This window comes from Cynoglossus semilaevis, chromosome 11 (genome assembly GCF_000523025.1).
Source record: "Cynoglossus semilaevis isolate Cse_v1.0 chromosome 11, Cse_v1.0, whole genome shotgun sequence".
NCBI classification, from domain to species: domain Eukaryota; kingdom Metazoa; phylum Chordata; class Actinopteri; order Pleuronectiformes; family Cynoglossidae; genus Cynoglossus; species Cynoglossus semilaevis.
In genome coordinates, this window is record NC_024317.1 from 11,790,458 (window position 1) to 11,815,109 (window position 24,652).

The 24,652-nt window shown below is 40.2% G+C and overlaps 3 protein-coding genes across 4 annotated transcripts in view; 1 reads left to right on the forward strand and 2 right to left on the reverse strand.

Annotated features, from left to right (window-relative positions):
* pnp4a (purine nucleoside phosphorylase 4a) lies at positions 1–22,065 on the reverse strand. Of its 2 annotated transcripts, XM_008320574.3 has the most exons (8): positions 21,955–22,065; positions 4,380–4,474; positions 3,438–3,601; positions 3,167–3,270; positions 1,926–2,101; positions 1,659–1,849; positions 1,095–1,174; positions 1–919 (listed from the first exon to the last, which is right to left on the reverse strand). In XM_008320574.3, exons 2-8 carry the CDS (start codon positions 4,400–4,402, stop codon positions 773–775), a joined length of 885 nt encoding a protein of 294 aa, XP_008318796.1. In that variant the 5' UTR covers positions 4,403–4,474; positions 21,955–22,065; the 3' UTR covers positions 1–772. The 2 variants fall into 2 exon arrangements, with proteins under 2 accessions (XP_008318796.1, XP_024915824.1); XM_025060056.1 differs by lacking the exon at positions 21,955–22,065 and having other exon boundaries at positions 2–919; positions 3,811–9,698.
* LOC103386358 (tribbles homolog 3-like) lies at positions 13,789–20,740 on the forward strand. The gene is made up of 4 exons (XM_008320576.3): positions 13,789–14,847; positions 18,192–18,464; positions 18,782–19,074; positions 19,314–20,740. Exons 2-4 carry the CDS (start codon positions 18,192–18,194, stop codon positions 19,795–19,797), a joined length of 1,050 nt encoding a protein of 349 aa, XP_008318798.1. The 5' UTR covers positions 13,789–14,847; the 3' UTR covers positions 19,798–20,740.
* atrip (ATR interacting protein) overlaps positions 21,340–24,652 on the reverse strand; it is a 9,438-nt gene continuing 6,125 nt past the window's right edge. Inside the window, 6 exon segments of the mRNA XM_008320577.3 lie at positions 21,340–22,067; positions 22,232–22,441; positions 22,531–22,609; positions 22,698–22,781; positions 23,282–23,373; positions 23,785–23,921. Coding sequence (XP_008318799.1) covers positions 22,000–22,067; positions 22,232–22,441; positions 22,531–22,609; positions 22,698–22,781; positions 23,282–23,373; positions 23,785–23,921 — 670 coding nt within the window. The 3' untranslated portion in view covers positions 21,340–21,999.

Sequence of the window (24,652 nt, forward strand, 5' to 3'; positions counted from 1 at the left end):
ATGGATGGATGGATGGATATTTCGAAACTATTTTACTCGGAAGACAGAAGAAGTTAATGATATGCAGGAGTAACTAATTAAGTTATGGTCGGATCCAGTACGAGTGGCGTGTCTACTGCTGCCCTCTTTTGGTCAGAAGAGGAAATACAACAAACAGGTGAGCAGAAATATTTTTTTAACGAGTTATTATGTAAACATAAAAGGACTAGTGATGCAAAATAGTTACTGACCTATAATGTAGAGAGGATTTAGGATTAACTAAGAAAACATTGGAGATTATAGATATAGATTTGTCATGTTAAATGTGAGGTTTGGCCAACTGTGGACTAATTATATCAGATTAAAATAATGCCAACTATATCTTACAGGGTCTACAACGTTTCTGGGTCATAATAGAGTTAACATTGTCTGGAGGTGTCTTTAGTGTCCTCGCTGATCAACATACTAAAATCAGGATTTTCCTTATCATTTAATCAGATTAGCATGGATTAAATACAACTCGGGAAAAAATGTACAGGTCGAGACAAAAAAGGTCTCATTTTCAAATGAAAGCAGCCACAGACAGAATAAAAATTGGTATTATAATAAAATTTGTATTAATATTAAAATGGCTCACACAATACTTACACTCAGATCTGTACTGATGTAAAAATACGTGACGATGAACATGATGTCATTAAAACCAGCAAAAATAAAAAATAAGGGTTTGAACCCAGTGGGAACTCTAAAAATGTACCAGCTATTTACACTCTATGACTTCATGTGTTCGTGGTCAAGCAGATTTGTCAGAGTTGTTATTGATCTCGATCCTGCTGACCAGTTCAGTGACCAGCTGCTGCACAGTGTGAGAGCGCAGTCGTCCCACCTCCAGGACGCCGTCGTGGTTCACACTCTCAGAGTCCTCATAGCTCTTCACCACCTGACGCCAATCAGTTCATTAGAATAAAAAACAGTTACTCATTTTTTACCCCAAACTACATCCTGTGTCATTGCAGATAAAATGGAAACTAGTAATCACTTATATCCGGGCGCTATGGTGTCGGTTATAACTGACCAACTTTAATAAACTGAAGCACGTCACAGTGTGTTTTTACCTTGTTGGTGATGAGGGAGAGGCCGAAGACCCTCAGGCCACAGTGAGCAGCTACCACCACCTCAGGAGCCGTACTCATACCTGTGAGCATCAGACAATCAAGGTTAGCATGGAATTGAAAATAAAAAGTCTTCAGTTACAGAATATGGCAGAATACTTTAGACTATGTAAAGGACTATTGTACCGTCTTGACTGTTCACTATTTGTATTTGCTGTTTTCAGCAGAGTGAAGGTGCAAATAAATGAACAAATCATTGTGTTTTGATGTGTCACTGGCCACAGCTGCTCATCCAATCAGCAGTTGCCGTTGGCAACATCTTTATAATTCTCCTACTGTGGCATGAAAAATAAAATGGCTGAAACTGAAATTCATAAGCCTTTCTGTACCACCCTGCAATAGCTCTGAGACCCAAAGAGGAGCACCTGCCCCCCACTTTGAACCACGGCTTGATAACACTACTTGAAAAACTCCAGTAATAATACTGTAGTGGCGGCAGCAGCTCTTAGCCAGTTAGCATGCTACACCTGCCCATATGTCTGTGTTTGGGCGGGAGTTTTTTCGTACCAACAGCATCCACACCCAGTCGGTGCAGTAGTCTGGCCTCCGCGATGCTCTCAAAGTTCGGCCCCCCCACCATGGCGTACACCCCCTCCTGGATGACACTGGCAACACCGTGTTCTTTGGCGATCTCCATGGCCAGACGACGCAGGTCTTTGTTGTAGCATCCTGACATGGCTGGGAAACGAGGTCCAAACCTGGAAAAACAACAATCAGCAGCTGGGATCTACACTACAGGACAAGACAAGGTGTTGGATCAGCCTTCAACCTTACTTGTCATCATTGGGTCCACACAGTGGATTCAGACCCACCAGTCCAGGGAAGTTTATGTGATCTTTGATGATCATGATGTCACCTGGATGGAAACCATCAGCCAATGAGCCGGCAGCATTTGTCACAATCAGAGTCTCCACACCCAAAAGCTTGAAGACTCGGATAGGAAACGTCGTCTGAGGAGCAGACACATGAAGATGGGATTCAAACCCTGGCTGCTTTTTTTGGTTTTTGTTCAAAGAAAGTTGCTGAAATACCTCAAGTAAGTACTGCCAACTGGACAGTATATTGTATAATCCAACTAAGAAATGTTAGGAAACAGCAGGCTGACTTCCTGACTTCTGACTCTTATACCTTGGAATGTACTTTTGCTGCGGTCAACACTGTAAATTCCCCCACTGTGGGCCCCATTAAACGTTTTATTGTGTATACAGTGACATCTAGAGGCGAATGAATTGTTTTCAGTTTTGTGAGACAATGCGTTTGCGATGGTGCGTTATGTTGTGTATACTTAACGGTCTTAAATGAACAAAGGCACTTATGTAAGTGCGGAAACACATGCGCGCATGCGCAGACACGAACACCCAGGTTGGTTTTCCACGTTTTGTGAGGACCTCCCATACAGCTACTGCCTTCTCCAAGCCGTTAGCCTAACATTTAACATACCCTTAGTCCTAATCCTTGTCCTCACTCTTGTCTGAGCCAATATCTAAGCCTAACTCCAAACTAAACGTTGAGCCCCAAAATATGGACCTGCAAAATGTCACTGCAAGGACATAAAAAAAAGTTACCACACAAGTACAGCTTTACCAAGACCAAACACACACACACACATCATCATCAGTCTCATGACGCTCATTAGTTTTCTGCTGCTTAAATCAGGTGACTGTAAATGCTTGTGTGTGTGTGTGTGTGTGTGTGTGTGTTGTTTTCCATGTTTAGAAACCATTTGCATTCACTGTGTGTATTTACTGTGATTTATAGGTATGACAAAGGATGACTAAATACAAAGACAATAATAAGCCTGTGAGAACACAATTAAGCGGTGGGGGGGCAGTGGGAAGACCCTAATGGATTATTGTTATTTTTTTTACTACTTTATTACTTTTTAAGGCATAATAAACTTGAAAGTCTAAATATGCCGAACCTTCTATTATTACGTTAGTTCCTTTTGATTTTTAGTTTTAAAAAGATTTTTCTTTGAATAAAAAAAATCCAAATGTATGTGTGTGTGTGCGTACCTTGCAGAGTGAATGTCCCTCATACATGTGGAAACGACCCTGCATGCACACACACGTCTTTCCCTTCAGTTCCCCAAACACCAGTCGACCAGCGTGACCCTGAACTGAAACACACCAAATTAAAAATAATGATTATGGGAAATGAAACAGGTTACAGATGCCTTTGGGTGACGAGGGAACGACCAGCAGTTTTTCAAGGGTGGTTAAAAACCATCCCTGGGCTGCCTTTTGGGGGCGCCACTGGTGTGAATGAAATGCTAAGGTAGAGTACCTGTGCTCTGAGGGAATCCAGGGATGTCAGAATAGGCGAAAGAGTCCTGACACTTGAGGGTATCAGCCAACATCCCCAGTCCAGAGCCGCAGATGATGGCCACCTGGGGGCGGTGCTTCGTCTGAGACATCAGCCAATCAGCTGTCTTCTGGTATTCATCATGACTGGAAACAGAATCACAGAGAAGAGCGTGCTGTACAGTAGGCTGTGACTCATTTTTAGTGACAGATCTTCAGGCTTCTGTAGATGATATGCAGTGTTAAAAGTTAAAAGTTCTCTTAAAATCCTAGAGTTTGCATAACTTTAATTTTGAAAAAATAAAATAGCGTAGAGTCACAGAAGCTGAAGCTGCCCTCTGTCTGCATTTACTCACTAGTAGCCATCAAGAAGTCCTGTCAAAGTCAATAAAAAAGACGTCAATACTGAGAGAAGATGTGATGTGTTGGTTCTGATGGACAGGGTCGGCTGGTAGACAGAGGGAGAACTAGTCACACATCATCAGTTCTTGGTTTCGTATTGCTACCTGTTTGGAAGGCCTTTATTAGAAGAGCATCAACATGAGTTCAAACCTCTTGTTGTTCTTCAGCACAATGATCTTTAGATCTTTAGAGTTTTTTGATCTGGAGATTTATTTTACAAGAGTCAAATATTTCAGAATGTATTAAATAGATAGATAGATAGATAGATACTGTAGCTTTTTGTTTGTTTCAACTGTCACGATAAGCGTTCAGAAACTGACCAAACGTGTGGTTTAGGTTGAAACTAAAGTCCTAATAAAATACTAGCGTTAATAAACTGTTATTCAAATATTTTGTATTCCTAAAAAAGTTGTCCTGAAAGCCTCAAAAACCTCCTCGACCTCAGCTCCTGGGGATACACTGTATACACAGTAATACATGATGTTACACAACACAACAGCACAACAAGAACATGAAGTCTTACCTGATCTGGTCTTTGCTGTGCATGATGGACGGATGACGATGACGTGGACGAGCTCAGCGGTCAGGAATAAAAAGTTGAGTTCTGTGACACTCTTCCTTTCAGAGAGTCGGTGATAAAAAATTCCGTGATGAAAAATGTGTTTATATACGCCTGTATGTGTGAGTGTGAGCGATAGAAGAGCAGTCAGAGTGCAGCTGATGCTGGATCTGCTCCTAGATATGCTCCAGTCACATGCTGCTGATTGGTCAACAGCTTACTCATTCATCAGCAGCCAATTGCAGTAGTGGAGGTGTGTGTGTGTGTTGCAAATATGTGACCTGCCACTCGTAATTTTTTCTGTCCTTTATTTTTAGCGTGCCATCGTGGTAGCAAATACATTTATTAAAGGTATTTACTCAATAAAAACCTTTTTGAAGTTTTTATAACTTTTTCATTATTGTTAGTGATATGAATGAATCTAAAGGTACTGTATTTGTTGATGGCTCATTTGAAGCTATATCTGGGCTAAGTTTTAGCAAGTTGCCCTTCTGAAAAATGAAAGAATTAGCATTTAGCCCTTCCTGCACTGAATGCTAATGCTCCATTATCTATTCTCCACAGGAGGTTTCTGGACCCCTTACAAATAAAGATGGACGACTTGGGATTTTTCCTACAACATTAATATTTCATGTTTATTTTGGAATCCAGCTGTGAGCCGGGTTGGACAGTTTGTCAGGCTGGAGTCGGCCCGCGGGCCACTAGTTCATCTACACTGCTCTACAGCCTAAGTCTTTTCAGGATCCACAAAGTGTCGACCACTGCATGCATGACATGTATAAGTACCATGACAAATATTAAACAAAAAAAGTTCTAACATTTAGCAACGTACATGCTAACCTTAAGACTCCCAGCAATAGCATTGCCACTATTAGCCATCTCATCTAATCTTGACCATTTATTTATTCACTTTATAGACAAACATTTGATTACGGACAAATCTTCTTCTTTTCAACAAGATCTTTTCCCAGAGTTCCACCTGTGACCAGCTAACTAGATTCAGTTGCTGTTTAACCTAGAGTTCTGTACATAACACACTGGATCTGATTTCTTTTTTTTATTTCTACCCACTATAAATAAGTTTTGCTACATTTGTCTCTTAAGATCCAGAATCAGATTTGAGAGATTAATTGAACCAATCAGAGACAAGATATGGAGCTACGTTAACGGGCCGTAGCCTTGTGTCTCATGACTGCTAACACACCTCACATGTCAACTGTGCTCCACTCTGATCATCTGCTGCAAATGAGATTCATGTGGGTCTGACGTGCTGTCACGTACGACCTGCAGTTCGAGGGATCAGACGAAACCAACAGGAAGTTCACTTTGGTCATTTCCTGCGCACAGTCACACAGGAACGTCCACTGGACGTCTGTTTAATGCAGAACAATGAGTCACTGTGAGGAAACCCCCCCCACATTTACAAGTCACTTCAGGACACGCAGAGTAAAATAAAGTCCCAGAACAAGTTTTACAGGAAAATAATCTGCTGAATAAAAATGTTCAAATCAATCAGTGTTCATTCTTTATTCCTGTCTTATCTTCTCGGCTGCTAATGCCACAGTGTGTGGGATTTAACATGAGCCACGTGGAAGCTGGTTAGCAGGTTAATGACCAGAGTACAGCTGGTGGTTAGAGACACACACACACACACACACAGACTGATGTCACATTTCCACAAGGAGAGTCATTACATTTTTATAAGAAAAGTCTTTCATCATTTTCCCATTCACTTTGTCAGAGAATATTCCAGAAATGTGACATCCATACTTATTTCTACACACACAGTTGTGTGTCCATTCAACTGCAACCCTCTCCTCCTCTACCATCCTTTTAAAATCACTGTTAACGCGCAGCTTTTCTTCTAGGTCAACATCTAAAATAAACATTTTGGTTATAAAGTTACAAATTCAAACGTTCATCTCCTCCCGTCTCTAACACTCACCCGTCTCTAACCGGCCTACTGTACACTGATGCTGATGCTGAATGTGAATTCATTCAACTTCAAACCCACCTCTGATGTTAATTTGCTTATTTATTTGTTTTTATATTTATATATTATGTTCATATTTTTACATGACAGGTAACTTATGGGGGCTAATTCTTCTGTTTACATTACAAGGATTTACAGTCAACTCAATAATTATGGGGAAAAGTTATCTTAGAAAAAAATATATAAAAAAACAGCCATGTAAGGGGAACTATACAGTAAGGGTTAGACATTGATGTATTACAATAATATTTCTAAACCTGAGTGGTGCGTCCGAGTCTGCTCCTGCTCTGGACCCTGCGGCCTCTATGGGTCTAACGTCCAGCTGAATGGTCAACATTCCTGCATTCCCCTCACCTATCTCCCTAACTGCTGCCACCTAAATGTCATTAGCGTCTCTGGCATTCTCAGACCTATGTGAGCTAAAAGTGCTGTTAGGACCTCATTCCTGAGGCTTCACTTCTGTGAGCCTATTGGACAATCGTGGGATTTATCAGAGCGGCACTTCAGTTAACACAATGTGTTGCCTTTGGTTTGGTCCTGATTTTTAAAGTATGTTGAACATTCCATATTGTAATATGAATGTTTTTTTCCAAATTCATTAAATGGAGACTGAAAAGTGTAAAAATACGAGTATAAAAATATAAAAACATAAAAATCTGACGGTGCAGTGAAGTGAAAAGACATGTTGTTCCTAACGTTTAGACGTTAGGCTTCCATTAGCAGCTGCGTTCCCAGTTTGGAATACGTTACCATAATTATTAGACACGTGAGGGCCGTTACCTTAGACATCAATGTTAGACTCTGAGGATCGAGCTGAAATCTACGCTCTCGAGACTCAAAAAATGGTTGAGGTTGGTATGTATTTTTTTACTTTTTGCCTGTATGAATGTAGGGCAAACATTGAAACTCTCAGATTGACGTGCGTCTCTGGAAACAAAGTGAATGTGTAAAATACTTAGGACGTTGGAGAATAGCTCAGATTCTCAGAGAGCTGATTCAGAGCGTCTGCAATGTGCTGGAAGAAGGACGCCTTTATTTTGTCTCTGAGTATCAGTGCGTCTGTGGAGCATCATGATGCAAACCTTTCTTTTTCCTACCAGAGCCTGTGTATGAGTCAACTTTGCCCTAATTTAACAAAAGCTGTCGACATTATCCATAAAGTAAACAGTTTTCAGGTAAATTTGGACGACAACACAGTACAGCATATTCAACACTGCCTTCCACACTTTACCTTTACACACAGATTTTTAGTATTTGTGTTTGCAGTACCGGATTTTTCTGAACTATATGGTCGCACCAGCCAAAAAAGGCACAACGAAAAGAAAAAACAAAACATATACAAGTCGCTCGGGAGTATAAGTTGCACCAGCCAGCTAGAGTGCCCTCTAGCGGCTGTCAGTGTGAAAATAACAAGTGTGAAATTATATATCTTAATATATAAGTCGCACCTGAGTATAAGTCGCAAACCCAGCCAAAGGATAAGAAATACGGTAGTTTTAACTGTAGGTGGCGACAGGTCTCACTTCTTTGTTGTCTCATTGTGGAAACTATTGTTTTATTTGAGCAGACGACTCTCCTAATGTGATCCTTGCTTGCAAAGAAGGACCCTATGGTGGAAGTTCTTTTGTCTACTCAGTCGTATAAGTAAACCAGTTACAGGTAAAACTGCCTATCATCCCAGTGTAACATCCCAGTTACCGCTACATCACAATGTGTTCAAACTTACATACAGAAATAAGTTTTTCAGTATATATAATTTTTTTTGCAGATAGCATATTATCTTCCATAAAACAAAATCCAATGATATTGATTATTATCACCAACCGCGTGTTGCTAATCCTCATGTTTCCACGTGTTTTCATTTTGTGTGGCTTTTGTTAATGAGCTGCATGATGTTGGCCTCCGGAGATGAATGAAAGGTCAAGGGATGCTGTTACTGACACACGTGAGTCACAAAACTTTCAGCCAAATAGTTTGAGTGATTTTGCGAACGTGTGCCAGATGGTCAGTTTGGTCGGACCCTTCTGTAAAACATGTGACAGGGAGGCGGGTCTGAGTAATAAAAGCAGAAAATTCCACTTACAATAAAATAAGGCCAATCACACAGTAACTCAGCTACAGTGGCTTTGTCCACAAGATGCCAGCAAAACATCATTACTACTGGTACCTCAGTAGTAATCTACCCAGGGACACATCGGCATGTGGACACTAGATCCCACATACATCAGTTTTAGCTTAACTCACCAGACTCCACACATATACACACACACACACACAACCTCTACACATACATACATGTACACTCAATTCACGTGTCCCAAATAATCTATTCCTAAATGTAATATATATTTTGTACATTTCCTTCAACCAGACATGTCCTTATATTTGTTTGAATATCTAATGTCAAATACTAGTACAACAAGAAGAAAACACTGCAGCATTATAGCTGTCAGTCTGTATCCAACTACATACCTCCGAAAAAAGAGAGGATGGAAAGAGAATAAATTGAATAGAGGGCCTAAAGACGGTCTCTGTCGCCCTCTAGCGGCTAATAAATGTTCTGTTTTCTTTCATTCACTTTTCTTGTAAGCCCTCTTCAAATTAACGTTGTGTACTCTAAAAAACCTAAGGGAAGCTTGCAGGAACTTTGAAGACACAAATACTTTTTAGAAAAAGTAAAAGGCCACATGAGCGCCAACGGTTAATAGACTGTATTTGTTACCGTGTTTCTGGAACACACACTGACGCTGCCAAACTAATGGAATTCTTCTTGATGAATAATTCCATCAATTTGAGGTGAATTGAAAGTATGAGGTCAAAGCCAACGTACATCCTCCCTCACTCACACACAAAGAGAGAGAGAGAAAGAGAAAGAGAAAGAGAGAGAGAAAGAGAGAGCGAAGGCGAGTGAGAGAGAGAGAGAACGAGAGAGTGAGAGAGGAACTAGTCTACATCCTGTAACTGTTCTGCAATCAGAGGCTGACTTCATCCTTCAACCAGCCTGAGTGTGTGAGAGTGAGTGAGTGAGTGAGTGTGTGAGTGTGTGTGTGTGTGTGTGTTGGTCAGCGTTGCGTGCTGATTGCACCTCGTTACGGCAGAAAGCAGGCGTATAGTGATGGAGAGAGTGTGTGTTTGTTTATTTTGTTGTATCAGTCTGAAGTGTGTGTGTGTGTGTGTGTGTGTGTGCACATAGGGTATTGCTTCAAGTTGCATTTGATGGTTGCACAGGAGAGCAATGAAACCATGGACACCCACACCCCCACATATAATCCCCCCGTCCCTCCACACACACACACACACACACACACACACACACACACACACACACACACACACACACACACCCCTGAGTTAGGATAAGAATTCATATTTGATTCTGTTTCTATGCTGCTGTCTGACTTCTACAAATTCTTCTCCTTTAATATTAACTTTCACTTTAATGCCACGTCCAGCTGTAAATATATACATAAACTGTGCATACAGTCGTACAGTACAGTCTATAAGTGTGAAATACATTTAAAGGACTAGAAAAAAAAATCACATTATGGACATAATGACACAGTGTCAAAAATAGAAAAAATCATTATATATTAACAAAAAAGCTAATAATTTAAATATTTATTTAACTTTTTATTTGATTTTCTCTCAGATTAAAAAATATATTTAAAATGAATTATATTTGGTCATTATTTTTAATGAACATTTTAAACATATAATGCATTTAATTTGGCATTTACTTCCACGTGTAATTATGGAAAATTATGAAAATACAGGAGCTTACTCAGTGGCAGTGCTAGCTAGCCAGTTAGCTAGCTGTCTCCACCGTGTCATAAATCAGAATATAAGCGTTACAAGTTTTTTTTGCCTCTATTACTTTTGTTGTGAATGCAGCATAAACCTTTGGACCAGGTTTAACATATTTAAAGCAGCACTGGCCCAGTTTGGCCCACCATAGGCCCTGGATTGGTTTGAGTTTGTTTTTAGCTTGGCTGAGATGTGGCCCCCACAGTCAGTGGGTCACTGACTAATAATATGATAAATTACATGGTGAGATCAGTCTGTCAACAACTCCAGACCAATTATCCAAATACAAAACTTAAAGTTTAAGAAAACTACTATTATAGTCCCATATGAGTCTGCTGTGTATTTGGAATACAACAGAAAAGTTTTGAGAAAAAATCCAGGTAAACTGTATATGTACATTTCTCTGTGTCAAATCTCAACAGTCGAATATTAAACCCTTTATTCTTTGTATTATGGTAATGAACCAAGGCCCAGAATTAGGACTGGAAAAAGAAATCACCATCACTATCATTTAAGATTTCACACTTCAACTAATTAAGATGAAAAGGTCAATAATCAGGAAACACTCACACACACACACACACACACACTCATATACATATGGAGTCATGTCACAGTGGATGGAGTCGTCATGCCGACAGCCGAAATTACCACTGGTTTCATCACAGAGACAATCCCATGCCGGCCTTAGAGAGAGAGAGAGTGTGTGTGTGTTTTGAGTTCTACACCCCCACACACTCCCACCTCCCACCCCTCACAGACACTCACCGACACACACACACACACACACAAAGGTCACCAGGGATGATGCAAAAGTGAGACAAGAAGACGCTTAAATACTGTAAGAATGTACGTGTGTGTGCGTGTGTGTGCAAGACCATGGATTACAGACCAAACGGGGAAAAAGACGCAATAGTTTCCACGAATGATAAAAGAGGAAAACTGTCATAATTATAATATAATATTTCTGTTACACTTCTGTTACTTCTAAACCTTAAACCTTTTACTGGGTCAAAAAACAGTAATCAGGTTCTTCCAGCGACCAGTCTGCACATTAAAAATGTTTGTTTTACTTTGGTCACGGAGTCATACAGAGTGGACAAGCATCAAGGAGCATGTACTACAGTGGACAAAGAGTTTTGTTGGCAAAATGATGTAACTATATACAGGTGAACCCCTACATACGAGTTTAATCCGTTTCACAACAGCACTCATGTCGATCTCGATGGCATTTTCCCCATTACAAATAATTAAAAACCAATTAATTTGTTCCAGCTCCAGAAATATACTACTATTAATAAAATTAAACTCCCCCATCTAAACATCAAAAACATAGATATAAACAAATATATTGATAGTATAACATAATAATAATTTAAAAAACATTTTATAAACATATTATTGTTATAAAAATGGGTAAAATAACCCAGCGAGAGACAGTAAGTAACAGCGGGACTCAAATGGAGCTCGGTTGATCACTGAATGATTCCTCGTATCACGAGGAAAATTTTGCAATAGTTGCTTCCTCCTAATTTGGAAAACACATATTTGGGAGTTCCACTGCCAAGTATCCTCTAAGGACCTCTTCAACCACTTTTAAATGTTCTTTTATATTGAATCCAAAGTTGAATTTCCAGGTAAATATACTAATGCTTATATTATTTTAAGACATTTTCCTACAGTTCAAATTTTTGAGGGAATCTTAAATGATCTGATGAGCATTTTTTGCATTACCTGCTAAGAAAAAAAAATCTTAAATAATACATTTAAGTTATTTTTTATTTTAATTTAATATTGATGTGTTATCTTTATGCAGGTTGGTATAAAACAAATCCATAATTTTGTACTGACTTTCTCACTGACTCATTGAAAGCCGAAAGAAAAATAAGAAGAAGACTGACTCACTGAATGGAGGTTTCTAGTGTAATACCATCAGTGGCCTCTAAAGGCATTCGAATACAGCAGCAGTTCTGGCCTTTATCCAGAGAAATTTCTGGTGACTGAAAGAGTTTACAACAGCTCTGGGTGTAGATGATGTCAGGCCTGAATTCTTCAGTGTCTTGTGCAGAGAAACATTGTTTATCAGTTGACAGACAAGCGGATGCAAAGACGGCACTCGCTGCACGTTTGGATCACAGCAGCACAGGAGTTAGGAAGGTGGAAACCAGAGAGCAGTGTTATAGGAAAGAAAGAGAAGGTGCACACACACGGTTGGTGTGTGTGTTGTTCTCAGTTAGTGTGTGTTCTCATGTCAGGCCATAATTGAGTCAGACACTTGGCCTCTGATTTCATCACGTCAGTTATGAAAGAGACAGTGAAGTTCTCTCTCTCTCTCACACACACACACACGCAAAGAAAAAGAGAAAGGGAGAGAGAGTTGGAGAGAGCAGTGTTTCTACTGCCTCTCTGTTTCTTCAATATTTCATCATTTGGCGTAAAAACACGCCAACCAGTGGAGATAACCTGCTGTGTATGTACGTATGTATGCGTGAGAGAGAGAGAGAGGGAGAGAGAGAGAGAGAGACAAATTTAACCAGGTCACACAGGCCATTTACCTACGGTTAGAAATTGAAGTTCAAAAAGTACAAGCTTGAACCTTATTAACAGTCAAAACAGTTCTCACAGTTTCCTAAACTTTGAATCTGTCACTCTGTTATAGTTCGGTTTTTACCATTACTTTGTTTGTATTTCATCAAATATTCTGGGTTAAACTGCCATTTCAAATAAAATACAATATCTAAGAACAAAACATTAATAACAACGATTCTGCCAAAATTCAATGCTGTATTCGCGATATTTTAGTACGCAGTATAACTATAAATTTATGAAAAATATTATTGGTGTAACAGTTGCTTGATTTTCTCGCGAGATCTGGCAACACTTGTGGCAAACGGTTTCTGTAGTTTTGCGAAGCACTAAACACGTGCCGTAACTTTGACCGGATATAGTGAAATTAGCTAAAATAATTGCTTTCTCTCTTTCCACTACAAAAATGTTTGTGTAATAAAACGTAATGCCACAAACGGTGGTAAATATGGTTAAAATATTACCATTATGGTGTACTGCAGCTGATGTAACCGGAACAGAAAAGCGGAGACGTAAAAAAAACAAAACTCTGATGTGAGAATTACACGCAACATTGCCGAAAGTGTAACCGAAAGTGACGTTAGGTTTGTTTAAATAATTATAATAAACAGTCTGAGTTTGAGAAAACAAGAGGACGTCTTATGGTTTCTCCGAGACTACTTCATTGAACGTTTTCGTTGTAGGAAATTACATAACTCTCAGTCGGACTCATAACAACGTCACATCAAATGCAATCATCCACCAAATTACCTATAGAGACGATCTTTTCATTGAAAATTAAACACGTTATTTTGGTATTTGGTAAACGAACCAAACATTTGTATATTTAATCTAAACAAATACAATTCAATAACTTTTGCCAAAACGAGTCACATCTTAGGTTTAGATTAACAAAAACTGGCCAAACAAATGATTACATATAAATGTGAATGCGCATATGGACAAATAAATAATAGTAATAAGGCTGCCAAAACAAACTCACTTGATACAATTTAATTGGACTGGTATATCATTATTGTGGGCAATTTGAATTTCGAAAGCCAAAGCCATTAGAATAGCTTTAGAAACAGAAGTAACGTAACGGATGAATGAAACACTGTGCTAAGATCTTTAAAAAAAGGACAAACTGCTAATAAAGCGAACTAAAGAGCTAATTACCAACACATATTTCGTCTATAATTTCCCCCGTTGTCTCGTGAATTAAATTTGGTCCGGAAGACATTTAACGCCTCGTCTCTTATGTTTATTTTTTGTGAACCAAATGTCTTAAAACAACAGGATGTAGTAACAAGTAGGAACTTTAAGACATTTGTTGTTAGATATAGTCAGTAATCTGGAACATAGTGTACGAGTTACACGTGCGAGCTCCTCATAAAGCGGACGCCGACTCCGTCCTACTGTACAGTTATGACTTTCTGACGACTGATCGCTGCAGGATTGCAACATTGTGGTCCCGCCCATGTGGATGACGACATAACGAGAGGGAACAACGTAAGCAAACAGGACTATAGTCGGTCCCAGTCCCCGCTGAAAAGTGCTGGAAGTGAGGTGGGCCAGTGAAGACCGGAGTCCCGAAGACCACACTGCACTTCAACCTGACCCCTAAAACCGGATTAACTATAACCTCTGCTCACACAGACGGACAGAAGGAAAGACCTGGGGACTCGGTCCGACTTCGCTTTGTTCGCTCATGCTCCACAAAGAAGAGAAACTCCGCACTCACTTTTCCGCCTAAAGAGTGTTCTCATTACGATTTTTACTTTTAAAAATAAACGATTTTCATTCGTTTTCTCCCTCGTAACAGTCTTCAGACTTCTGCCTTTTTTAATCAGCTGGAGTTGAAAACTTACAGCTGACTCACTGACTGACGACAGGTTGCGCAACCGAGACAATAACAAGAAGAAAGACAAAGAGTGGAAGCATCAGAGCTGCTGCTGTTCTTACACTGAAGACTGACCGAAGAAAGAAACTTCAACAACCTGAGACTCTCTGCTGCTGCTGCTGCATCTCCATTCATCTTCCACACCGCAACAGCACACACAAACAAAGGTAAAACACACTAACAAAACTTCTCAAATCCTCTCAACCACAGCAGCTTTAAGTTGATGCTAAAGTCCATATGTGTAAACGCACGCTCAGATGCAATAAGAGTTTGGAGAATGGTGTCTGAGTAATGATAGGCTAATAAACTGAATGGTTTTATCGACAAAGTCAGAATCAAAAGTTCATGCATTTAAATGATCTTATTATATTCAATCACAAAGGATTTTGAATTAAGAAAAAACGTGGTCATTTATTAGATTAAAAATAAATTACAACTTTTTTTAATGACTACATTTTCCTCCTGCTTAAGAGACAGAAATTAATTTTCTACAACCTAAAAACTCAAACATTTCGAGACACTGGACTCGAGTTCATGACCATAATCATAACAACTAAACAACAAATGGTGTTGCATCATGAGCAGCTCAATCCTGAATGCCGGATGCTTCTTTGATACCAAAAAAAGGTCCTTTATATCTGCCCTCTGCAGGTTCAGCTTTTAATCACAAATGTATGAAGTGCTTTGACTTTTCTGGAGACATTTTGTTCTTGGTACGGTTGTAGAAACTTGACCGATTTCAGTTGCACACTTAAGAACCTTTCCGAAGGTTACTGAGTCAATGTGAAAGTAATGTTTGGCTGGAGCCTTTGGATTATCAAGAGTTGTTTACAGTGAGATTACTCGGGTGAGGTGGTTTCAGTTTTGACATCAACAGGTGAAAAGCTTGGTGCGCGTTTCTTTTCCTGAAAGAGCAGCAAACAATGTGTGAAATTGGACGAGGGAATGAGCTGAAAACAGCAGAGGTCACATTTTAAAATCAAATCAAATCCAGCTTATCCCAAAAACAAACTAATATGAAGAAAGTCGGAAGACACGGCTTCTACAGAACTCTTGTGAAATTCTCCCGTACAAGCTTTATATAAGGTTATCTCCGACTTCCTGTCAATTTCCTGTTTATGAGCAGAGTTGAAAATTAAATTCAGATCTGGTGACAGAGGAAGCCTTTGAAGTTCACTGAAAGCATTCACATGTCGCTCCAGCTCAAAGTTTTGCGTGTACGATTCTGCAGTTGTTCCGTTAATCACAAGTTTAGTGCCTTCACCGGACTGGAATTTAGCAGAGTTGACATTGTTTTCTATTGGAAAAGCAATAGGAGAGACTGTAGTTCACAGTAGACGTGCGGCTCTCTGTAACTGGAAAAAAGAAACTCACTCACTCATGTATCTAACACTGAACAAACAGCCTGTGGTGACACAAATATCAGGCCACACTGTAAAGTGACTAAGATCACATTCTGATGTCAACACTAAGTGAAGCCCGTGACCTGCACCTGCATGACCTCACTGCTGTCACATGACAGGCTGATGAGGAACCTGCTTCTTATAAACATACGTGGTGTTTTAGCTCCTTCCTCGGCACTCATTTAGCAAGACTTTTACGACTGGCTGACAACTCAGTCAGTCAGCAGTCATTCAGTAGTTGACCAAGACCAAGATTAGGTCATTTCTGCTTCTTAAAAGTTAAATCTCTACCTTATTATTATTATTATTTATTAAATGTATTATTATAGGTAAATAATTGTGAATAGGGTTTGATTAGGGATGTCCGATATTAACTTGTTGCTTATATCCGATATGCCAATGTTATCCAAACACCTAACTTCGATTCTGATATCAACTGAGGTAATCAATGTATGAAGCTGCTGTCCCCCAGAACTGTGGTAAATGTCTGAGTACCCCACTGGCACAAGTATCAGAATCAGGCCCAATATGTGATCAAAACACAAGTACTTATCAAAAACAAGATACCTGATACTTCGCTATGGCAACACCTGAAGACGCACCATAGCTCTGATTGTCTCTTGTCAGTTTAACGGTGCAGTGACTAGAGGAGGTGTATCTTTATAAGAAAATATTTTTCAAATTTATTTTGTCAATATATGGTCTAATAAGACGTCAATATCAGTTCGAAGACTGTTTGCCATTAGCAGTTTACTGCTAGGTTTCCCACAGAGCAGTACCTCCTTTATACTGCCTTCCAGTTCCTCGCATATTCATTGAAACCAAATATAAAGTACAATTGAAACTGCAGCCTACTCCGCCTAAATGACAAATAAAATAATTGTTAGTTGCAGCCCTACTGTATGAGCACTGGTCTCTTCTTAACAGACATTGTTTGAAAGGTTTTTAATATAGGAAGCCAGAAATGGCAGTGAAAGGAATGTTGGATGACAAATTGCACTGAGTCACAGCAGCTGAGTCAAAGTGAAAGCAGCAGCAAAAAGGTGCCGCTGATTTGATATCAAAATAATAATATTGTTTTTTAAAATAATGTAAATAATATTTCTAATTGTGAAACACTAATTAAAGAGGAAGGCTTGAGAAACTATCTGCTGAGCGCTGAATTACTGAGAAGTGGAATATTACAGTTTCACTATGAGTGTACAAATGTGTGTGTGTATGGGTTGGACCGTGAGGTTGCCACGGTGACACTGACTCAGGTTGTTTCAGCAGAGAGAAAGGAGGGTTGCACAACACAAGGTTTTAGCACAGTGTTTCCACAACAGCTGCAAACTCTGAAAATCTAATATAAGTCATTCTGTGTGTGTGCGTATGTGTGTGTGCGGCGGTGGGGGTGTTAACTGTATTTAAAGCCTGCTTAAACTATAAACTGTTGTCCTCTGATGCAACAACCTGAAAGTTGAGGCTCCTGTCAGCTTACAGGAAGTTGCATCATGAAGCCTATAGACAGACACGTTTAACAGTAACATTCAGGAGACAACACAGCGAGATGTGATACAAACATAACTGCTGTTAATGCACTGACTGTGGGTGCATGTGTGTGACTGACACGACTCGCCCGACAAGACAGAGATTCTCTCTGCAGGAAACAACCTCACAACCATATTCACTTCCAACAGTAGTCAGTACACTGTCAGCAGTTCATCATCACTGGAAATGTTGTTAAAATAACAGAGTAACATCAGCTGCATGACAGGAACAGAACATTCCAGACTTGTCAGGTTAACACCAGAGGTGAGGGAAGAGAACCAGAGCCAACAGGATCCTGCTGCGAGCGTTGGCTTTAGTAAAGAAACCTTGGAATAAAAAGTCAGGATTTTGACTAATGAGTCAGAGATGAATATAAAAGAAACACTGATTACCTGAATATGTATAATATATAAATAATATATAGGTAAATTCTAAAATTAAAGTAGTGAATTGACTGTTGTGATAAAGATCTTAATTGTACTATATCTTAAATTAAGAACATTTTCACTAAAAGACATGATATCCATATATAGTAATTAATCACCTGTTCATTAATCACTTGTCTCGTCCAATCACAGATGAACATCGCCCAAGTCAAATCGCGAGTCTGTCTAAAGAGGTTGCTGGACGAACCGCAGGATGTTTTACCAAAGGTCAAAAGAGCTCGTCTGGTTCCGCCTCCTCTGACCGCCGGCCTATCGCCATGCTTCACACCCAAAAACTCTGCCTCCAAGTCAAGCCCAAGCAAATCCCCATCCAAAGTGGGGCCGTATCTCCTGCTGGAACGCTGCGAAGGCGAGGAGACGTACAAGGCTGTGCACGCTCACACGCAAGAGCAGTACACTTGCCAGGTAACACACACACACACACAGGTTTTTGAGATTTGCAGGTACTTCACATAGACTTAGACTCTAACCTTGACTATTACAAATCTATGCCTAATCTGACCTTAGTTATAGCCCTAACACCAAACCAAATCTTGAACCTCAAAAGACCCTCTCACTCAACTTGGACCTGCAGAATGTCCCCACATGGACACTGTCCAAACAATAACACTATTTTTCTCAAAAAAACTCCCCACAAGTATAGCTGTAGCACTACCTCACACTCACGTTTACCTTTTCTTCTCTAATCCCCACTCTAACCATGTCACCCGTCCCGCTCACAGGTGCTTCCTCTCCGTGGCTACCAGGAGCAATTGGCTGCTTACGCCCGGATTGAGCGACACGACAATATCTGCAGTTTGCTAGACGTGGTGGTCGGTCAAGACTGTGCATACATTTTCCTGCCTGCTCACCATGGTGACATGCACGCATACGTGCGGGACAGGAAGCGTGTGAGTGAGGAGGAGGCGAGGAATCTCTTTGCCCAGATGCTAAATGCTGTCATGCACTGCCATCACCACGGAGTGGTCCTGAGGGACCTGAAGCTACGCCGGTTCGTCTTCACCGACAAACACAGGTAAGACTTGGACTCAGAATGCATGAAAGATTAGTTTAGTCTGAACCTCCTTTTTATGACGTGCAAGATATTTAAAAGAAGAAACACTTGGACAGTCAAAAACCTTTGGTCGATCCTCCTGTCATACCCAGGCTTACTACACAAATGCCCTGCCAGTGAAACCTACTACACTGGGAACCTTCCTTGTGGTGGTTGAGTGGCCGCAGAGAACTAATCTAGTTATTTCCTCTCTTTTGCAGAACTCATCTGTCCGTGCTTGGCCTTGACGACTGTGTGCTCTTACATGATGGCGACGACTCTCTGACAGACAGACATGGCTGTCCTGCCTATGTGGGACCAGAACTGCTGTCTGTCGGGAACAAGTCATATTCCGGCCGGGCTGCAGACATCTGGAGCCTGGGTGTGTCTCTGTACACCATGCTGATTGGACGATACCCATTTCAGGACACGCAGCCTGCAGCTCTATTTGCCAAAATCCGCCGCGGTACCTTCAGCCTTCCTGATTGGCTGTCACCACAGGCCAAGTGTCTGATTAGCTGCATGTTGAGGAAGTCCCCTGAAGAGAGACTAGAAGCTTCCCAGCTGCTGATGCACCCATGGTTGTCCAATCCTGGTACACCACAGCATGTCCTGCACAAGGCTCACAACAGCTCACACACAGCATCACCTCAGAGACAGGAGGACAATGACCAAGTGGTGCCAACATGGACTCCTAAACACTAACACACTGACACTAACACCCACCTGTACCTCTGTGGCTGTTCCCACAGCTACAGAGGTACAACATTAAGCTTGTGTTTTCTAACATACCAAAAAACATTCGACACAGGGACAAAGATATCAAACGTAACGAAGGAAGAACAGAGAAACGGACGTAGATAAATCTATATTTTATCAAGCGTACCTTAGGTGTAGCCATCACCAGACACTTCATTGTGTATTTTCCTCTAAGAAAGATCATAATGCACAAAAGTTTACCTGCTGTTTTAATAAAAAAATGAACCATAGCATTGAATTTTAAGGCTGAATTTACCAGGAAAACATTACTGACTTTTCTGATTTCCTGTTCAAATTAAGTTTTTGTTGCCTCCTACTGGTAATTTGCTACTTCCATACAGTTCTTGGCTACTTTATTTCCTAAAGCTAGATGGCTACATATGCTTCTTCTTCATGGTCTTTGGACTAAACATTACATAAACATCTTGACATTGGTTTTGGACCAAATTGCAAACTATAGACATGAGAACAAACTAAAGGTCAATGTTGTGTAACCTTAGACAGTGAGATCAATGACGTTTAGAAGAGAATCCCAAATGACAGTGATTAATTAACAAGAACTGAGACTGTGTGATCCTGGATGACTTGACCCATCAGTGCCTTATTCTCTCTAGTGGAGTCTCACCTGAAACCCCGCCTCCTCTGCGAGTGAACCTCCACCCCAGGACTGAACCCCTTTGGTTTTTTTCATTCTAGAAATCATTCATAAATATTTGTTCTCAAATACCAGTCAACTTTTTTTGTTTTTTCAAACCAACTCACAAACATATTGTTTTCTGTTTTGATTTCTTTCCTTCTTTTGCAGCAGTCAGTATTCTGCCTTACACTGTTGTATTGTAAGTAATGAACCTCAGTTACAAAAGGAGGATAAATAAAGATCTTCTACAAACACTGGGTTAGTTTTCATGATTTTTTACATACAGATCATATACGTATGTTGCAAAAAATCTCCAAACTTTACTTATCCTTAAAAAAAACCCAACGTGAACCAAGGTCTTAACACTCACTCACAAAAACCAGACTAAAACTAATCCAGTGCTGTATTAATTATTAATTTATATTTCACACATTCTCATTGGGATTGTGTGCATCCTCCTTTATCTCAATGATATTTTAAATCAGTCTGAATACTGTGTATTTAGTCCTACATTTATTTTTAACACAAATACCTCCCATTCTAATAATACTACATTGCATGAGATTGTACTTCATCTGGAATAGTCATCCCTGGAACCTCCACCCAGACATGTCTGAACCACGGGGCTCTCCTTATATAATGAGTTTGAATTAGTGTGAGTGTTTTGGTTCAGTCTGGTATTTTAGTCGTGTGCTTTTGTCTATTTTGTACTACAGCAGAACAAATGATGACAGTGATGAGAAAACACTCGAAACCCACTCTTCGTCATCTATGTCTAAAGTTTAGACGTGGTGTTAAACTCCATCACTCGGAGGGCCAAAATAGTCGACGTCGGAAGCCACACAGGATCAACTGTTATTTAGGTCCAGTGTTATCACCAGAAATACTAAAGAGACTGCAGCATAATTTTACTCAATAAAGCAAAGAGAAAATTACCACATACGAATGTATTATACACATTCAGAATCTGACCACTGCATTTAACAAGTCCAGTAAACACCAGTAGGCTGTACTCAGCCTGTGGGCCTTGAGTTTGACGTGTGGTCTAAATAGATCTTTAAAAAGTTTTCACTTCAGCGTGTTATTTCTTCAGTTTGGTAGTCGTTTTAATTTCACCAATCGACAGTAGTACAAATCCCAGTGGATTGAAAATAATTGTGTTCAAGTATTGATGCAAATATAGATGATGCTACAGTAAATGTGATGCTTCTGAAACCATGTGGACCCTCACTGAAGAACACGAGGCTGAAAGCCTGAAGAGAGTGAAGCAGCTTCCGGTGCTGCTCTCACTGCAGCAGGTTCTCTCTCACCTTTATGTTTATATATTTATACATAATTCCCATGAGTCAGCACATTATTTCTGTAACTGTCTTGTGATTCAGTAAAAAAAAAGTAAGTTTCTGAGCCTTGAGTGGTGTCAGGTGTGTGTTGTCAGTTATTTACCCAAACATAATCACTGTCCTTACTCATTGTCCGTCTGCACTCTCACACTGACAGCGCCTGTCCGTCCGTCAGGAATCTGTTTCCATGTCGTCGCTGTCGTCGCCCTCGGAACGGCAGATTTCCTCCATTGCCAGCTCTGACAGAGAGGATGAAGGGAGTGGGAGTCATGAGTTTTTAGTTCAGTGTGTGGGCTGATGTAACAGTAGAGAGGAGAGAACAATAAAAAGGCAAATACAATTTTCCAAAGTAAGATTTAAACCCAAGTTAAGAGTTGGTGTACGTGTGTGTGTGTTTCCTCACCTTCACTCTCGCTAAGGTCAGGAATCTTCTTCAGCGTGTCTCTCACAGCTGGGATGACTTGGTCGTACATGTGCAGCAGTGGCCTGCAGCTCTCAGAGAAGCTGCGGTGATGGAGAAGCAGCCAGTGCAGCAGAAGCAAACATTCCCTGAGCAGAGAAGCTCCTGGGCCGCGGTGCCACGGCAGCGATGGGGAGACGCAGCATTGCGGGGCTGAGGAAGCAGTGGTTGAATTATTTTAAAACTAAGCATTTATCCTCCCTGACCTCGTTTCCTGTTGTTGCACCTGATGCTTGACTGACCTGTGGAATCCATCTGCTCCTGAGAGCCACGGAGATCCAACCACTGACGATGAAAAATAATCACCACAGTCTGGACCAGCTGACAGAGACCCAGAGAGAAAACCATGATAAAAGATGGATCTCGGAGTTCAATGTCCACAAACTGAGCAGACAGTGCAGATATTTACCTCTGTGTAACACTGACAGCTGCTCTGCAGGTTTGTCCAACGTTCAGCTCTTTGAGTGAGGGTTCTGCTCAACAAGCAAACCACCTGACACACAAATACAATAATAATAGCAACAATAATAATAAAATGAATTATTAGACAGTGTCAGTAAAAATCATAATGTGTGTGATGTTGTTTCAGGTATATCTATTCTTTGTGCTGACTTTTTTTTTATTACAAAATTCTATTGTTATGGGGATATTTTGCAGATGTCAAGTGAGAGAGACACTGTGTTAAGGTTCAACATTTTAATTTGGAGTTAGGATTAGAATTCGAGAATTAGTGTTAAGGTAAGTGTTCAATAGTCTGGACTTTATCCTGTAATCAATGCAAAAGGCTGCAGATTTTGCAATCTACCTCTACTGACTGTAACACAGCTTTGTGGGAGACATCAAGATCGGAATCTAACCTACAACCCTCAATATGTATAACAACTAAGCTGCACCAGTTAGTGTAATGTTTACGATAGGTTATATATTTGTAATAGTTGAGGACAGGTAAGATATTGGAAAATGATGTTCTACCAAAACACAAAAAGACCTTACCTGCAGGTCCAGCTGCGTCCAGTCAGAGGTTGTTTCCTCCTTGCCAGGTCTGACTCTGATGTACTGCAGTAACTTTAGGATAACACAGGAGTCTAAAGAAAACAAACCGTTCAGAGGCAAAGGTCAGAGGACTCCTTTTCTTTTAATAAAATATAACACAGAGTAGAAACTTTAACAGAATGGTACATCATCATGGTCTAGACCTGTGAAGATTCATTTAGTAGATTAGATTAAATTTGAACTCCAGTGTCACACAGCTGTCACTAATTAAACTACAGGAACAAGAATGTTTGGTTGGTCAAATGTCTTTGTAAGGGCATGTTTTTTTTGGAAGACTCCAGCCAATAGGTGCACTTCCTATTAACCTTTCAGCAACAGAAACACATTAAATACTAATAAAATCCCTTCCCTTCATGCAGTTTATTATATTAGGATATACAGTAATGTAATAAGAATGAAAACACTGCAGTGACCGGGGGCTGAGAGTATGAACAAACACTCACCGTGCTGAGTGCAGATCTGTTCAGCCAGTGTCTGGTGGTCAGACATGGACATGAGGACGGACACACACTCCAAGACCATTTGTAAACTGCTGTCCGCTGCCAGACACACACACAACACCGGTAACACACACTGCAACCTGAGAATCAGGGACAAATGTGGGTCAACATATCACACAGTGAATACACAAGGAAAGAAACTAAGTATAAAAACAAAACATAATCATTTATTTATCTTTTAGTGAACAATGCTACTTCGAATACAATATCTAAAATCACATGTAGATGATATATAGTTCAGTTCTGGTTCCTGTGCTGTTGTAGTGGCCCCTTATGAAAGGGTGTGCTTGAAGACAGTCCATCTACAAAGGTGGGAGCTGCAAAAACATTTTGGGACCCATTGTGCAAAGGTCAGTTCCAGTCTTACTTCACTGTCAATACTTCACTTACTCTACAAGGAGACTTCTTCTACTTGTAAATCATTTTAGAAGCCATGAAGTCACAGGTGACAATGTGCAGTTTTGTGTTCTCGCTGTTTACTTCAAACAAAAAGCTGATGTTTTACCAACAGAAATATCATAGAAGCAGACCTACAGTCAGTGTACACTGAACAACATTTTCATTTCTGACTGCAACTATTTGTTGCACCCTGCAGGTTATTAGTCAGTGTCTTCTGATTCACGGTAAATTCCTGCAAGTGATTTACAGTCGCATGTTGTTACAAAAGCACTGAGAGGAAAGTAATGAGCACACACACCCTGGTCGACCACTCCTTCACCTCCGTGAGGGCTCGACTTGGAGGAATTTACCGTGAATTTAGTGTTGCATTGCATGTGTGTGTGATCCTGTACACTTATTTTTTTAAATTTCA